This window comes from Bombina bombina, chromosome 4 (assembly GCF_027579735.1).
Source record: "Bombina bombina isolate aBomBom1 chromosome 4, aBomBom1.pri, whole genome shotgun sequence".
Lineage (NCBI taxonomy): Eukaryota > Metazoa > Chordata > Amphibia > Anura > Bombinatoridae > Bombina > Bombina bombina.
In genome coordinates, this window is record NC_069502.1 from 806,888,656 (window position 1) to 806,907,066 (window position 18,411).

At 42.4% G+C, this 18,411-nt stretch overlaps 1 protein-coding gene across 1 annotated transcript in view; it reads left to right on the top strand.

Annotated features, from left to right (window-relative positions):
* The window catches only part of LOC128657061 (oocyte zinc finger protein XlCOF7.1-like), a 151,727-nt gene that overhangs the window by 47,192 nt on the left and 86,124 nt on the right, over nucleotides 1–18,411 (top strand). The window contains exons 5-7 of the mRNA XM_053711290.1: nucleotides 2,287–2,434; nucleotides 8,693–8,791; nucleotides 9,012–9,098. Coding sequence (XP_053567265.1) covers nucleotides 2,287–2,434; nucleotides 8,693–8,791; nucleotides 9,012–9,098 — 334 coding nt within the window. The remainder of the gene's footprint in view (nucleotides 1–2,286; nucleotides 2,435–8,692; nucleotides 8,792–9,011; nucleotides 9,099–18,411) is intronic.

The following is an 18,411-nucleotide window of genomic DNA, read 5'->3' on the forward strand; positions in this document are numbered from 1 at the left end:
TAGAGCAAAACCCATAACTACTGACTTTAGATGGCGGAACGATTCTTGTCTGTATAGGCTGTACCGCTCACTTTTTGGCCTCCCAGGCAAAACTCGTAATACCGGCACTATGGAAGTCCCATTGAAAAAGGACTTTTTGAAAGGTGCGGTAGTTACGTTGCGTTACGGCCAAAAAGGTGTGTGGTACAGCTATACCTACAAGACTCGTAATAGCAGCGGTAGTGAAAAAGCAGCGTTATGAGCCATAACGCAAAACTCGTAATCTGGCCAATTGTATACAATATAAATAAAATACCTAATTATGCACATTATTGTCTAATCAGGATGTCTTGATTCCTCATTTTAAAGATAGGTAATAACTTAAGGTTATAGCTATTAGACTGCCTACGAAGGGGCTTCTGATGTAGGGAAAACCTATGTGCATGATAGCTACCTTTTGTGCCCAGCCGGGCTTAGAACATGATGCAAAGGGGGGGGGGGGGGGGAATCATAAAGGAAATAGCATAAGACAAAAAAATAACAATAAAAAAAAAAGTACAACATTGTAAAAGTTATCAGATGAAAAATTAACAAACACTATCTAATGGTAAGATAGCAACCTCTCATGCCTTAACCAAATACCAGGTTTCAACTTTTGGGATATAGGAAAAGGAGAAGTATAAGGGAGAAAAAAAGGGGGGGGGGTTTAGTCAGTGAATAGGGTGTCCCAAGATAACCAGATCTCACGGTAAAGGTCTTATTTATTATTGTCTCTAAATACATAGAGTTCCAGTTCCATTTTTCTGATGTAGTCCACTATAGTCAAAATCTGCACCAAAGAAGGTGGGGTGGTCTGCTTCCAGTTTGTAGCAATTGCTAACTTGGTTACTGTCAATAGGTAAGTCATTAGGTATTTGTCTGGAGATCTGGCGTCTTAATGTGTATGAGGCCTACAGCTGGGTGCTTCAATACAGGTATTTGGAGTCTGTGCAAGAGATTAAATACAGAGCTCCACAGCCCTCTAATCTTGGGGCACTCCCACCATACATGTGCGTTTGTGCCTAAATGGCCACATTCTCTCCAACATAAGGGTGAGGAAGAACAAAATATTCTATGAAAAGTGGTAGGAACCAAGTGCCAACAGACTAAAATGGTTTAATATAATTCCCAGAGTGTAAAATTTGTTTAGTTTTTATAATCTCCCTAAACCAAACCTCCGCCTCTCAACAAAATGTAAGTCTCTCTCCCATGCCAGGAATTGACTATGTTTCTCGAAATCTCTTGGAGATACCAACTCACGATATTGAATAGAAAGCAAGCCTCTAATGGGTTTACCCAGTTTCCATCTATCTCATTTATATTTTAATACATTTAGATTTAGCTCTAGCAGGGATTTTACAAATTCTGATTATGTTTTGAAAGTTTCTGTGTTACTTTAGCAAATTAATATCATACTTTGTTTATTTCTATTTATATATGCAAATTACATTGCACCTTGAATTTGCTGGATTGCAAACTAAATCTGACACTTTTTCAGAAAGGGGGAGAAAGAGGGCAGTTTCCTGGGCTGAACAGGGGAGTTCCCAGGGTTTGTCTGAAGCTCTCTCACAAGTCTTGTGACATTTTGTAAGCATTTTAAACAAGCTGGTCCCGCTGATTTGTCTCACCAGCTGTACGCAGGTGACGTTTTCTCAAAATTTACAATACACTTATTTTAACTAACAAAAAAAATAATATATACTAAAATATAGACAAAAGCAAGTTAAAATGTAGTGAAAACATTTCAGTTTAAGCAATCGGAGCCTTTATATGAGCCCCAAGGTTTCTCCAGTTAACTTCTCTCTCCCATGTGAAATTATGTATCCCAGAGAGCATCATTACTTTCTATGGAAGGCATCTCTCACCTCTCTGGGATTTCCTGGTTCCTTCCCTTTTCTTAGAAAATTTCTGTGAGTTCTGCCTCTGCTCTATAAACAGAATCTGCAAGACCACTAAATACACTGCTATACACAATATAAAATACAAAATGGAAAGTGCAAATTTTAAATGTAATATTGTTTAATCTAAAGTGCAAAGTTATATAAAATAGAAAGCACAAGGTGTAAATGCAGCAGAACTGTCATGTCATGCAGTGCTATATTGCACTGGGCTTGTCTATATTTCACATATAGAAATGCAGGGAATGCCCCTTGGAGAAGTAAAGCAAAATCTGCCTTTTGAAAATTTCACTAGGGATCTTGCAGTGCTGGAGGATCATTTTAGAACATCTCACCTGAGCAGGGCCTGAATGAGTTGTGTGTGTTTCAGGTGCCTATAAAGTGTGATGATGTTGCTGTGTATTTCTCTATGGAGGAGTGGGAGTATATAGAGGGACACAAGGAGCTTTACAACGACATCATGATGGAGACTCACCAAGCACTAAGGGCTATGGAGATCCCAAGAAATGAGAGCTCAGGTAACGCTGTGTAGTAATAAATATCTCACTCAGGAAATGCACATAGACTACAGACGTGACAGACAGAAAGTAAATCTACATTGAATGAGTCATGTGTGATCTAATGAGCTGTCTGATTTATAACTTTAGTTTTTTACTCAACAAAAATAATAAAAACACATTTAAAGGGTAAAGAGGGATTCATGTTAAATGCCTTTTTCTCCTGTTAAGTGTAGTCAGTCCACGGGTCATCCGTTACTTATGGAATATTTCTCTTCCTAACAGGAAACTGCAAGAGAATTACCCAGCAGAGCTTGCTATATAGCTCCTCCCCTCACCTGTCATACTCAGTCATTCTCTTGCAGCCTAACTAGATAGGAAGCTGTGAGAGATCTGTGGTGTTTTTTAACTTAGTTTATTTCTACAATCAAAAGTTTGTTATTTTTAAATGGCACCGGAGTGTGCTGTTTATTCTCAGGCAGCTTTAGAAGAAGAATCTGCCTGGGTTTTTTTCTATGGTCTTAGCAGACGTAACTAAGACCCACTGGCTGTTCTCATCTGAGGTGTGAGGTAACTTCAGAGAAGGGGAATAGCATGCAGGGTCCCCCTGCAACAAATAGGTATGTGCAGTAAATTATTTTCTGAGGAATGGAATTGACTGAGAAAATACTGCTGATGCCATTGTAAAGTAAGTTCAGCCTTAAATGCAGCGATAGCGACTGGTATCAGGCTGATGTGTGTGTGTGTGTGCACTGAATGTATTTTCTAAGGAATGGAATTGACTCTGAAAATACTGTAAATACTGAAATAATGTATGAGCCTTAACTGCAGTAAAAGCGACTGGTAGCAGGCTTATTAATAATAATACATAACTTTCAAATGTATGTTTAAAACGTTTACTGGCATGTTAATCGTTTTTTGTGAGGTACTTGGTGATAAAACTTATTGGGGCTTGATTTTTACCACATGGCCATTTTTGTTTTCTGCATAGAAACAGTTTCTGAGCTTCCCCACTGTTGTAATATGAGTGGGAGGGGCCTATTTTAGCACTTTTTTGCACAGTAAAAATTCAGTCACAATCTGTCTACTTCATCCTCCATGATCCAGATCGTCTCTAGAGAGCTCAGGGATCTTCAAAATCCATTTTGAGGGAGGTAATCAGTCACAGTAGTCCTGTGACAGTGTATTTGACTGTGAGAAAAACGTTAATTATATAATTGTTATCCGTTTTTGGGTACTAAGGGGTTAATCATCCATTTGCTGGTGGGTGCAATCCTTTGCTAACTTAATACATTTACTGTGAAAATTTGGTTGCTATAACTATTTTTGTTCATTGTTATTTCAACTGTGTCAGTTTTTCTGTGCTTCTTAAAGGCACAGTAACGTTTTTTATATTGCTTGTAAATTAATTTTGAAAAGTATTTCCAAGTTTGCTAGTCTCATTGCTAGTTTGTTTAAACATGTCTGACTTAGATGAATCTCTTTGTTCACTATGTTTAAAGGCCAATGTGGAGCCCAATAGAAATTTGTGTACCAATTGCATTGATGCTACTTTGAATAAAAGTCAATCTTTACATGTAAAGAAATTATCACCAGACGACGAGGGGGAAGTTATGCCGACTAACTCTCCTCACGTGTCAGTACCTGCGCCTCCCGCTCAGGATGTGCGTGATTTTGTGGCGCCAAGTACATCAGGGAGGCCCTTACAAATCACTTTGCAAGACATGGCTACTGTTATGACAGAAGTATTATCTAAGTTGCCAGATTTAAGAGGCAAGCGCGATAGCTCTGGGTTAAGGATAGAGCGCGCGGATGAGATGAGAGCCATGTCAGATACTGCGTCACAGTTTGCAGAACGTGAGGACGGAGAGCTTCATTCTGTGGGTAACGGATCTGATCCAGGGAGACTGGATTCAGAGATTTCCAATTTTAAATTTAAGCTAGAGAACCTCCGCACATTGCTAGGGGAGGTATTAGTGGCTCTGAATGATTGTAACACGGTTCCAATTCCAGAGAAATTATGTAGGTTGGATAAATACTATGCGGTACCGGTGTATACTGACGTATTTCCTATACCAAAAAGGCTTACAGAGATTATTAGCAAGGAGTGGGATAGACCTGGTGTGCCTTTTACCCCTCCTCCCATATTTAGGAAAATGTTTCCTATTGACGCCACCACACGAGACTTATGGCAGACGGTCCCTAAGGTGGAGGGAGCAGTTTCTACTTTAGCTAAGCGTACCACTATCCCGGTGGAGGATAGTTGTGCCTTTTCAGATCCAATGGATAAAAAATTAGAGGGTTACCTTAAGAAAATGTTTGTTCAACAAGGTTTTATTTTACAGCCCCTTGCATGCATTGCGCCTGTCACTGCTGCGGCAGCATTCTGGTTTGAGTCTCTGGAAGAGGCCATTCGCTCAGCTCCATTGGATGAAATAATGAACAAGCTTAAAACACTTAAGCTAGCTAACGCATTTGTTTCTGATGCCGTTGTGCATTTAACCAAACTTACGGCTAAGAACTCCGGATTCGCCATCCAAGCGCGTAGAGCTCTATGGCTTAAATCCTGGTCAGCTGACGTGACTTCTAAATCTAAATTGCTTAATATTCCTTTCAAACGGCAGACCTTATTCGGGCCCGGCTTGAAAGAAATTATTGCTGACATTACGGGAGGTAAGGGCCATGCTCTACCTCAGGACAGGGCCAAATCAAAGGCCAAACAGTCTAATTTTCGTGCCTTTCGTAACTTCAAGGCAGGAGCAGCATCAACTTCCTCCGCTCCAAAACAGGAAGGAGCTGTTGCTCGTTACAGGCAGGGCTGGAAAGTTAACCAGTCCTGGAACAGGGGCAAGCAGGCCAAGAAACCTGCTGCTGCCCCCAAGACAGCATGAAGAGAGGGCCCCCTATCCGGAAACGGATCTAGTGGGGGGCAGACTTTCTCTCTTCGCCCAGGCTTGGGCAAGAGATGTCCAGGATCCCTGGGCGTTGGAGATCATATCCCAGGGATATCTCCTGGACTTCAAGACTTCTCCTCCACGGGGGAGATTTCATCTTTCAAGGTTATCAGCAAACCAAACAAAGAAAGAGGCGTTTCTACGCTGTGTACAAGACCTCTTACTAATGGGGGTAGTCCACCCAGTTCCGCGGATGGAACACGGGCAGGGATTCTATTCAAATCTATTTGTGGTTCCCAAAAAAGAGGGAACCTTCAGACCAATCTTGGACTTAAAAATCCTAAACAAATTTCTAAGAGTTCCATCATTCAAAATGGAGACTATTCGAACCATCCTTCCCATGATCCAAGAGGGTCAGTACATGACCACGGTGGACTTAAAGGATGCCTACCTTCACATACCGATTCACAAGGACCATTACCGGTATTTGAGATTTGCCTTCCTAGACAGGCATTACCAGTTTGTAGCTCTTCCCTTCGGATTAGCTACGGCTCCAAGAATCTTTACAAAAATTCTGGGATCACTTCTGGCGGTACTAAGACCGCGAGGCATAGCGGTGACTCCGTACCTAGACGACATTCTGATACAAGCGTCAAGTTTTCAAACTGCCAAGTCTCATACAGAGATAGTTCTGGCATTTCTGAGGTCGCATGGGTGGAAGGTGAACGTGGAAAAGAGTTCTCTATTACCACTTACAAGAGTTCCCTTTCTAGGGACTCTTATAGATTCTGTAGAGATGAAAATTTACCTGACAGAGGCCAGGTTATTAAAACTTCTAAATGCTTGCCGTGTCCTTCACTCCATTCCACACCCGTCAGTAGCTCAGTGCATGGAAGTAATCGGCTTAATGGTAGCGGCAATGGACATAGTACCATTTGCACGCCTGCATCTCAGACCGCTGCAATTGTGCATGCTAAGTCAGTGGAACGGGGATTACTCAGATTTGTCCCCCCTACTAAATCTGGATCAAGAGACCAGAGATTCTCTTCTATGGTGGCTCTCTCGGCCACATCTGTCCAAGGGGATGACCTTTCGCAGGCCAGATTGGACGATTGTAACAACAGACGCCAGCCTTCTAGGCTGGGGAGCAGTCTGGAATTCCCTGAAAGCTCAGGGATTATGGACTCAGGAGGAGAAACTCCTCCCAATAAATATTCTGGAGTTAAGAGCAATATTCAATGCTCTCCTAGCTTGGCCTCAGTTAGCAACTCTGAGGTTCATCAGATTTCAGTCGGACAACATCACGACTGTAGCTTATATCAACCATCAAGGGGGAACCAGAAGTTCCCTAGCGATGTTGGAAGTCTCGAAGATAATTAGCTGGGCAGAGTCTCACTCTTGCCACCTGTCAGCGATCTACATCCCAGGCGTGGAGAACTGGGAGGCGGATTTTCTAAGTCACCAGACTTTTCATCCGGGAGAGTGGGAACTTCATCCGGAGGTCTTTGCTCAACTGGTTCGTCGTTGGGGCAAACCAGATCTGGATCTCATGGCGTCTCGTCAGAACGCCAAGCTTCTTTGTTACGGATCCAGGTCCAGGGACCCGGGAGCGGTGCTGATAGATGCTCTGACAGCCCCTTGGGTCTTCAACATGGCTTATGTGTTTCCACCATTCCCAATGCTTCCTCGTTTGATTGCCAAGATCAAACAGGAGAGAGCTTCGGTGATTCTGATAGCGCCTGCGTGGCCACGCAGGACCTGGTATGCAGACCTAGTGGACATGTCGTCCTGTCCACCGTGGTCTCTGCCTCTGAGACAGGACCTTCTAATTCAGGGTCCTTTCAAACATCCAAATCTAATTTCTCTGAGGCTGACTGCATGGAGATTGAACGCTTGATTCTATCAAAGCGTGGTTTCTCGGAGTCGGTTATTGATACCTTAATACAGGCTAGGAAGCCTGTTACCAGAAAAATTTACCATAAAATATGGCGTAAATATTTACATTTGTGCGAATCCAAGAGTTACTCATGGAGTAAGGTTAGGATTCCTAGGATATTGTCCTTTCTACAAGAGGGTTTAGAAAAGGGCTTATCTACTAGTTCGTTAAAGGGACAGATTTCTGCTCTGTCTATTCTTCTACACAAACGTCTGGCTGAAGTTCCAGACGTTCAGGCTTTAACTAGGATTAAGCCTGTGTTTAAGTCTGTTGCTCCGCGTGGAGCTTAAACTTAGTTCTTAATGTTCTTCAAGGCGTTCCATTTGAACCCCTTCATTCCATTGATATCAAGTTGTTATCTTGGAAAGTTCTGTTTTTGATGGCTATTTCCTCGGCTCGGAGAGTCTCTGAGTTATCTGCCTTACATTGTGATTCTCCTTATCTGATTTTCCATTCAGACAAGGTAGTTCTGCGTACTAAACCTGGGTTCTTACCTAAGGTAGTTACTAACAAGAATATCAATCAAGAGATTGTTGTTCCATCTCTGTGTCCTAACCCTTCTTCAAAGAAGGAACGACTTCTGCATAATCTGGACGTAGTCCGTGCCCTGAAATTCTATTTGCAGGCAACTAAGGATTTTCGTCAAACTTCTTCCCTGTTTGTCGTTTACTCTGGACAGAGGAGAGGTCAAAAGGCTTCGGCTACCTCTCTCTCTTTTTGGCTTCGTAGCATAATACGATTAGCCTATGAGACTGCTGGACAGCAGCCTCCTGAAAGGATTACAGCTCATTCTACTAGAGCTGTGGCTTCCACCTGGGCCTTTAAAAATGAGGCCTCTGTTGAACAGATTTGCAAGGCTGCGACTTGGTCTTCGCTTCACACTTTTTCAAAATTTTACAAATTTGACACTTTTGCTTCCTCGGAGGCTGTGTTTGGGAGAAAGGTACTTCAGGCAGTGGTTCCTTCTGTTTAATGTTCCTGCCTTGTCCCTCCCTTCATCCGTGTACTTTAGCTTTGGTATTGGTATTCCATAAGTAATGGATGACCCGTGGACTGACTACACTTAACAGGAGAAAACATAATTTATGCTTACCTGATAAATTCCTTTCTCCTGTAGTGTAGTCAGTCCACGGCCTGCCCTGTTTTTACGGCAGGTCTAAATTTTAATTAAACTCCAGTCACCACTGTACCCTATGGTTCCTCCTTTCTCGTATGCTTGGTCGAATGACTGAGTATGACAGGTGAGGGGAGGAGCTATATAGCAAGCTCTGCTGGGTAATTATCTTGCAGTTTCCTGTTAGGAAGAGAAATATTCCATAAGTAATGGATGACCCGTGGACTACACTACAGGAGAAAGGAATTTATCAGGTAAGCATAAATTATGTTTTTAGTTGCAACAAAAATAATTTCATATCCATTTAACAAAATCAACTAATTTTACTCTATTAGAATTAACAGGTCACAGTGTTGTAAATCTACACACAGGAGCACATAGAGAAATTGTACAGAATATTCAGCCAGTGAAGACCCCATCAGACGTCTCTACAGGTAACAGATCTATGGCACAATCTGCTGTTAATGTTTATTTACAAAGTGAAAACTCAGATTTAATCTTCACTAATAGTTATGTAAATGATGGACCAGAAGACAGACCAATTACAATAATAAAATATTTATGTGTTGTGTAATATTACTGTATAATCAGATTGTGTGAGATAACTGCACTTTAATCCATATAACCAAAAAACTAATTTTTATTGTTTATTAGAACTAACAGGTCACAGTGATGAAAATATAGACACAGGAGCACATAGAGAACTTGTACAGAATATTCAGCCATCAGATGTCTCTGCAAGTGAGTGATCTATGGTGTAATCTTCACAATTAGAAAACTGAAATAATTTAACCCTATTAATAACTATGTAAATGATGAGCTTCAGTACAGACAGGTTGCAATGATAAAATCTATTTGGTGCACAAACATACCGTGTCTTTCCTTCTCTCTCATCCTTCTATTTAATGCAAATACCACGCACACATATGTCCTCTCTTTTCTCTCTGCTGTATGTGAATAGTAAATACACATGCCCTCTATTCTCTCTCACCCTCTGCTTTATGTGAATAGTACATACACATGCCCTCTCTTCTCTCTCACCCTCTGCTTTATGTGAGTAGTACACACACATGCCCTCTCTTCTCCCTCTGCTGTATGTGAATAGTAAATACACATGCCCTCTATTCTCTCTCACCCTCTGCTTTATGTGAATAGTACATACACATGCCCTCTCTTCTCTCTCACCCTCTGCTTTATGTGAGTAGTACATACACATGCCCTCTCTTCTCTCTCACCCTCTGCTTTATGTGAATAGTACACACACATGCCCTCTTTTCTCTCTCATCCTCTGCTTTATGTGAATAGTACATACACGTGCCCTCTCTTCTCTCTCATCCTCTGCTTTATGTGAATAGTACACACACTTGCCCTCTATTCTCTCTCACCCTCTGCTTTATGTGAATAGTACACACACATGCCCTCTCTTCTCTCTCACCCTCTGCTTTATGTGAATAGTACACACACATTCCCTCTGTTTTCTCTCATCCTCTGCTTTATGTGAATAGTACACACACATGCCCTCTGTTTTCTCTCATCCTCTGCTTTATGTGAATAGTACACACACACATGCTCTCTATTCTCTCTCACCCTCTGCTTTATGTGAATAGTACACACACATGCACTCTCTTCTCTCTCATCCTCTGCTTTATGTGAATAGTACACACACTTGCCCTCTATTCTCTCTCACCCTTTGCTTTATGGGAATAGTACATACACATGCCCTCTAGGGGAGTATGCAATGTATAACCCCGCCCCCTATGACGTCACCTATGACGTACAAGAGGGCTCCGCTGCAGAGTAAATCTGTTTAAAAGCCCCAAGGCAGAACATGTTGCACAGTGGTCAGTGTACTTACTTTGTTAAATGGAAGACTGCAGAAGACACAAGTTAGTGTCACTCTGATCCCACAGACCTAGCGGCTTGCAAGCATACCTAACTGTGTGAGTGCCGCTCTATGCCTCGCGCATGCACAGTTCTACCATTACACGGTAATATGGTGCACATCTGTAACATGGAGCTAACATTCAAGCATGACGCTGTGTCCGGGCAGTGTAGGAGCTGCGTATAGAGATTAGAGTACAATCCGGGGAGCGACATCGATACTGGGGCTGGGTATTTACTACAGCATCTCGGCTTACAGGTAACCTGGAGCGCAGTGGTAACATGGGGCACAGGACAATGCTAGGATGGGTATGAGGGGCTACTTTTTGTAGTTTGCTGGCATCTCTTGGATCTGCAATTTAGCTCATTTTTAGTGAGAGGGTTTCTCCTTGCAAATCAGTCACTGCTCCAATGAGTTAACCTGTATTGTGTCTGAGACCTTTTAGATAGCATTGTCCCCTGGTACCGTTTTGCCCCTTGCTCTGAGATGCCCTTTTTACTGCAGACTGAGGCACAGGTAAGTAAAATATTTGGGGCCTGATAATGTTGCTTCTACAGCAAATTTGAGAATACTGGTTTCTAAACTGCTACAGATCTTTATCCAGTACTCATCTAATCCATTTCTGGACTAGTTTTGAAAAGTTTCAGCATTTTGGTCATATTAGGTTTTGGTAATGACATCTGACTAGAGTAGGTAAGACATAAAATGTTCCATGCTTCTGTATGTACTTTGCTAGGGCCTCTGTGGAAGCGCAGACAGCCGGGGGGACAGCAGGTAACACGCAGTGTAAGAACGTGGGTTGATTTTGCACAACTCTAAGTAACCTCTGATCACAAATTATTTGTAACACAACTGTAAGGTTTCAAAGAGCTGTGTGTCATGTAACAGACAGATGAGTAAAGTTATTTCTTCTGTTATGTGTGATCAGTCCACGGGTCATCATTACTTCTGGGATATAACTCCTCCCCAACAGGAAATGCAAGAGGATTCACCCAGCAGAGCTGCATATAGCTCCTCCCCTCTACGTCAGTCCCAGTCATTCTCTTGCACCCAACGACTAGATAGGATGTGTGAGAGGACTATGGTGATTATACTTAGTTTTTATGACTTCAATCAAAAGTTTGTTATTTTACAATAGCACCGGAGCGTGTTATTACTTCTCTGGCAGAGTTTGAGGAAGAATCTGCCAGAGTTTTTTACTATGGTTTTAACCGGAGTAGTTAAGATCATATTGCTGTTCTCGGCCATCTGAGGGAGGTAAAAGCTTCAGATCAGGGGACAGCGGGCAGATGAATCTGCATTGAGGTATGTAGCAGTTTTTATTTTCTGAATGGAATTGATGAGAAAATCCTGCTATACCGTTATAATGACATGTATGTATACACTTCAGTATTCTGGGGATGGTATTTCACCGGAACTACTCTGTTAAAAGTCACTAATCCTTTTAATAAGTATTTATCATGTTAAACGTTTTTGCTGGAATGTAGAATCGTTTACATTGCTGAGGTACTGAGTGAATAAATATTTGGGCATTATTTTCCACTTGGCAGTTGTTTGCTTTTAATTGTGACAGTTTCGTTTCTCTTCACTGCTGTGTGTGAGGGGGAGGGGCCGTTTTTGGCGCTCTTTGCTACGCATCAAAAAATTCCAGTCAGTTACTCTTATATTTCCTGCATGATCCGGTTCATCTCTGACAGATCTCAGGGGTCTTCAAACTTCTTTGGAGGGAGGTAGATTCTCTCAGCAGAGCTGTGAGAATTTTATATTGACTGTGAATAAAAACGTTGCTCTGTAATTTTTATGTCAAATTTAATTATTGTTATTTTACTAATGGGAACAAACCTTTGCTAAAAGTTGTGTTGTTTTAAAGTTTGATGCTATAACTGTTTTTCAGTTCATTATTTCAACTGTCATTTAATCGTTTAGTACCTCTTTGAGGCACAGTACGTTTTTGCTAAAAAAGATTATAACCAAGTTGCAAGTTTATTGCTAGTGTGTTAAACATGTCTGACTCAGAGGAAGATATCTGTGTCATTTGTTCCAATGCCAAGGTGGAGCCCAATAGAAATTTATGTACTAACTGTATTGATGCTACTTTAAATAAAAGTCAATCTGTACAATGTGAACAAATTTCACCAAACAGCGAGGGGAGAGTTATGCCGACTAACTCGCCTCACGCGGCAGTACCTGCATCTCCCGCCCGGGAGGTGCGTGATATTATGGCGCCTAGTACATCTGGGCGGCCATTACAGATAACATTACAAGATATGGCTACTGTTATGACTGAAGTTTTGTCTAAATTACCAGAACTAAGAGGCAAGCGTGATCACTCTGGGGTGAGAACAGAGTGCGCTGACAATACTAGGGCCATGTCTGATACTGCGTCACAGCTTGCAGAGCATGAGGACGGAGAGCTTCATTCTGTGGGTGACGGTTCTGATCCAAACAGATTGGATTCAGATATTTCAAATTTTAAATTTAAATTGGAGAACCTCCGTGTATTACTAGGGGAGGTCTTAGCAGCTCTCAATGATTGTAACACCGTTGCAATACCAGAGAAACTGTGTAGGTTGGATAAATACTTTGCGGTACCGGCGAGTACTGACGTTTTTCCTATACCTAAGAGACTAACTGAAATTGTTACTAAGGAGTGGGATAGACCCGGTGTGCCGTTCTCACCCCCTCCAATATTTAGAAAGATGTTTCCAATAGACGCCACCACTCGGGACTTATGGCAAACGGTCCCTAAGGTGGAGGGAGCAGTTTCTACTTTAGCTAAGCGTACCACTATCCCAGTGGAGGATAGCTGTGCTTTTTCAGATCCAATGGATAAAAAATTAGAGGGTTACCTTAAGAAAATGTTTGTTCAACAAGGTTTTATATTGCAACCCCTTGCATGTATCGCGCCGATTACGGCTGCGGCAGCATTTTGGATTGAGTCTCTGGAAGAGAACCTTAGTTCATCTACGCTAGACGACATTACGGACAGGCTTAGAGTCCTTAAACTAGCTAATTCATTCATTTCGGAGGCCGTAGTACATTTAACCAAGCTTACGGCTAAGAACTCAGGATTCGCCATACAGGCACGTAGGGCGCTGTGGCTAAAATCCTGGTCAGCTGATGTTACTTCTAAGTCCAAATTACTTAATATACCTTTCAAGGGGCAGTCTTTATTTGGGCCCGGTTTGAAAGAAATTATCGCTGACATTACAGGAGGTAAGGGCCACGCCCTACCTCAAGACAAAGCCAAAGCTAAGGCTAGACAGTCTAATTTTCGTCCCTTTCGGAATTTCAAAACAGGAGCAGCATCAACCTCCACTGCACCAAAACAGGAAGGAGCTGTTGCTCGTTACAGGCAAGGCTGGAAGCCTAACCAGTCCTGGAACAAGAGCAAGCAGGCCAGGAAACCTGCTGCTGCCCCAAAGACAGCATGAACCGAAAGCCCCCGATCCGGGACCGGATCTAGTGGGGGGCAGACTTTCTCTCTTCGCCCAGGCCTGGGCAAGAGATGTTCAGGATCCCTGGGCACTAGAGATCATATCTCAGGGATACCTTCTAGACTTCAAATTATCTCCCCCAAGAGGGAGATTTCATCTGTCAAGGTTGTCAACAAACCAGATAAAGAAAGAAGCGTTTCTACGCTGTGTACAAGATCTGTTATTAATGGGTGTGATCCATCCGGTTCCGCGGTCGGAACAAGGACAAGGGTTCTACTCAAACCTGTTTGTGGTTCCCAAAAAAGAGGGAACTTTCAGGCCAATCTTAGATTTAAAGATTCTAAACAAATTCCTAAGAGTTCCATCGTTCAAAATGGAAACTATTCGGACAATCTTACCCATGATCCAAAAGGGTCAGTACATGACCACAGTGGATTTAAAAGATGCTTACCTTCACATACCGATCCACAAAGATCATCACCGGTATCTAAGGTTTGCCTTCTTAGACAGGCACTACCAGTTTGTAGCTCTTCCATTCGGATTGGCTACGGCTCCAAGAATCTTCACAAAGGTTCTGGGTGCCCTTCTGGCGGTACTAAGACCGCGAGGGATTTCGGTAGCTCCGTACCTAGACGACATTCTAATACAAGCTTCAAGCTTTCAAACTGCCAAGTCTCATACAGAGCTAGTTCTGGCATTTCTAAGGTCGCATGGATGGAAAGTGAACGAAAAGAAGAGTTCTCTTTTTCCTCTCACAAGAGTTCCATTCTTGGGGACTCTTATAGATTCTGTAGAAATGAAGATTTACCTGACAGAAGACAGGCTAACAAAGCTTCAAAATGCATGCCGTGTCCTTCATTCCATTCAACACCCGTCAGTAGCTCAATGCATGGAGTGATCGGCTTAATGGTAGCGGCAATGGACATAGTACCTTTTGCACGCCTACACCTCAGACCGCTGCAATTGTGCATGCTAAGTCAGTGGAATGGGGATTACTCAGATTTGTCCCCTACTCTGAATCTGAATCAAGAGACCAGAGATTCTCTTCTATGGTGGCTTTATCGGCCACACCTGTCCAGGGGGATGCCATTCAGCAGACCAGACTGGACAATTGTAACAACAGACGCCAGCCTACTAGGTTGGGGCGCTGTCTGGAATTCTCTGAAGGCTCAGGGACTATGGAATCAGGAGGAGAGTCTCCTTCCAATAAACATTCTGGAATTGAGAGCAGTTCTCAATGCCCTTCTGGCTTGGCCCCAATTAACAACTCGGGGGTTCATCAGGTTTCAGTCGGACAACATCACGACTGTAGCTTACATCAACCATCAGGGAGGGACAAGAAGCTCCCTAGCAATGATGGAAGTATCAAGGATAATTCGCTGGGCAGAGTCTCACTCTTGCCACCTCTCAGCAATCCACATCCCGGGAGTGGAGAACTGGGAGGCGGATTTCTTGAGTCGCCAGACTTTTCATCCGGGGGAGTGGGAACTTCATCCGGAGGTCTTTGCCCAAATACTTCAACGTTGGGGCAAACCAGAGATAGATCTCATGGCGTCTCGCCAGAACGCCAAACTTCCTCGCTACGGGTCCAGATCCAGGGATCCGGGAGCGGTTCTGATAGATGCTTTGACAGCACCTTGGAACTTCGGGATGGCTTATGTGTTTCCACCCTTCCCGCTGCTTCCTCGATTGATTGCCAAAATCAAACAGGAGAGAGCATCAGTGATTCTAATAGCGCCTGCATGGCCACGCAGGACTTGGTATTCAGATCTAGTGGACATGTCATCCTGTCCACCTTGGTCTCTACCTCTAAGACAGGACCTTCTGATACAGGGTCCATTCAGACATCAAAATCTAACTTCTCTGAAGCTGACTGCTTGGAAATTGAACGCTTGATTTTATCAAAACGTGGTTTTTCTGAGTCGGTTATTGATTCCCTGATACAGGCTAGGAAGCCTGTTACCAGAAAGATTTACCATAAAATATGGCGTAAATACCTATACTGGTGCGAATCCAAACGTTACTCCTGGAGTAAGGTTAGGATCCCTAGGATATTGTCCTTTCTACAAGAAGGTTTAGAAAAGGGTTTATCAGCTAGTTCATTAAAGGGACAGATTTCAGCTCTGTCCATCTTGTTACACAGGCGTCTGTCAGAAAATCCAGACGTCCAGGCTTTTTGTCAGGCTTTAGCTAGGATCAAGCCTGTGTTTAAAGCTGTTGCTCCACCATGGAGTTTAAACTTAGTTCTTAACGTTTTACAGGGTGTTCCGTTTGAACCCCTTCATTCCATTGATATAAAATTGTTATCTTGGAAAGTTCTGTTTTTAATGGCTATTTCCTCGGCTCGAAGAGTCTCTGAGTTATCAGCCTTACATTGTGATTCTCCTTATCTGATTTTTCACTCAGACAAGGTAGTTCTGCGTACTAAACCTGGGTTCTTACCTAAGGTAGTCACTAACAGGAATATCAATCAAGAGATTGTTGTTCCATCCTTGTGTCCAAATCCTTCTTCAAAGAAGGAACGTCTTCTACACAATCTGGATGTAGTTCGTGCCCTCAAGTTCTACTTGCAGGCAACTAAAGATTTTCGCCAAACTTCTTCCCTGTTTGTCGTTTATTCTGGACAGAGGAGAGGTCAAAAAGCTTCTGCTACCTCTCTCTCTTTTTGGCTTCGTAGCATAATACGTTTAGCCTATGAGACTGCTGGACAGCAGCCTCCCGAAAGGATTACAGCTCACTCCACTAGAGCTGTGGCTTCCACTTGGGCCTTTAAGAATGAGGCCTCTGTTGAACAGATTTGCAAGGCTGCAACTTGGTCTTCGCTTCATACTTTTTCCAAATTTTACAAATTTGACACTTTTGCTTCTTCGGAGGCTATTTTTGGGAGAAAGGTTCTTCAGGCAGTGGTTCCTTCTGTATAATGAGCCTGCCTATCCCTCCCGTCATCCGTGTACTTTTGCTTTGGTATTGGTATCCCAGAAGTAATGATGACCCGTGGACTGATCACACATAACAGAAGAAAACATAATTTATGCTTACCTGATAAATTCCTTTCTTCTGTTGTGTGATCAGTCCACGGCCCGCCCTGTTTTAAGGCAGGTAAATATCTTTTAAATTATACTCCAGTCACCACTTCACCCTTGGTTACTCCTTTCTCGTTGATTCTTGGTCGAATGACTGGGACTGACGTAGAGGGGAGGAGCTATATGCAGCTCTGCTGGGTGAATCCTCTTGCATTTCCTGTTGGGGAGGAGTTATATCCCAGAAGTAATGATGACCCGTGGACTGATCACACAACAGAAGAAAGGAATTTATCAGGTAAGCATAAATTATGTTTTCTCCTGTTAAGTGTGGTCAGTCCACGGGTCATCATTACTTGTGGGATATTTGCTCCTCCCCAACAGGAAGTGCAAGAGGATCACCCAAGCAGAGCTGCTATATAGCTCCTCCCCTCTACGTCACACCCAGTCATTCTCTTGCACCCAACTAATAGATAGGATGTGTGAGAGGACTGTGGTGATTATACTTAGTTTTTATAACTTCAATCAAAAGTTTGTTTTTTTAAAACAGCACCGGAGTGTGTTGTTCCTTCTCAGGGAGAATTTGAAGAAGAATCTACCTGAGTTTCTGTATGATTTTAACCGGAGTAGTTAAGATCATGTTGCTGTTCTCGGCCATCTGAGGAGTGAGGTAAACTTCAGATTAGGGGACAGCGGGCAGGTTCACCTGCAAAGAGGTATGTAGCAGCATATTATTTTCTGAGGAATGGAATTGACTAGAAAATACTGCAAATACCTATATAATGTAAGTTCAGCCTTAAATGCAGTAGTAGCAACTGGTATCAGGCTGTCATGTATGTATATTTTCACTTCAGTATTCTGTGGAATGGCACTTCACTGGAATAATACTGTATGCATAAAACTTTAGCCTATCTTGCAGTGAGAACGACTAGCAGCAGGCTTTCTATGACAATTCATTTATTTGATGTTAAACGTTTTGCTGGCATGTTAAATCGTTTACTTTTCTGAGGTACTGGGTGAAAAATTGTTTTGGGCACTATTTTTATCCACTTGGCGGGCATTTTATTTAATTTAAGACAGTTTACTGATCTCCCTCACTGTTGTATGTGAGGGGGAGGGGCTTAATTTGGCGCTTTTACTACGCATCAGAAATTCAGTCACAAGTCTGTTTTTCTTCCCTGCATGATCCGGTTCGTCTCTACAGAGCTCAAGGGTCTTCAAAAGTTATTTTGAGGGAGGTAATCACTCACAGCAGACCTGTGAGATTGTGCTTTGACTGTGATAAAAAACGTTATATTCTGTACATTTTTTCTGCTATTTAAGGGTTAGTTATCCATTACTAATGGGGGCAATCCTTTGCTAAAATTGTATTTTTACCGGAAAGAATTTGATTTTATAGTTTATCCGTTTTATTGTTACTCAACTGTCATAGCTTTCTGTGCTTCTTAAAGGCACAGTACGTTTTTTTCATACTATTTGTAAATTGAATTGAAAAGTATTTCCAAGTTTGCTGGTTTAATTGCTAGTGTGTTAAACATGTCTGACTCAGAGGAATATCTCTGTGCTATATGTGCTAAAGCCAAAGTGGAGCCCAATAGAAATTTATGTACTAATTGCATTGATGCTACTTTAAATAAAAGTCAATCTGTACAAATTGAACATCATTCACCAGACAACGAGAGGAAAGTTATGCCAACTAACTCCCCTCACGTGTC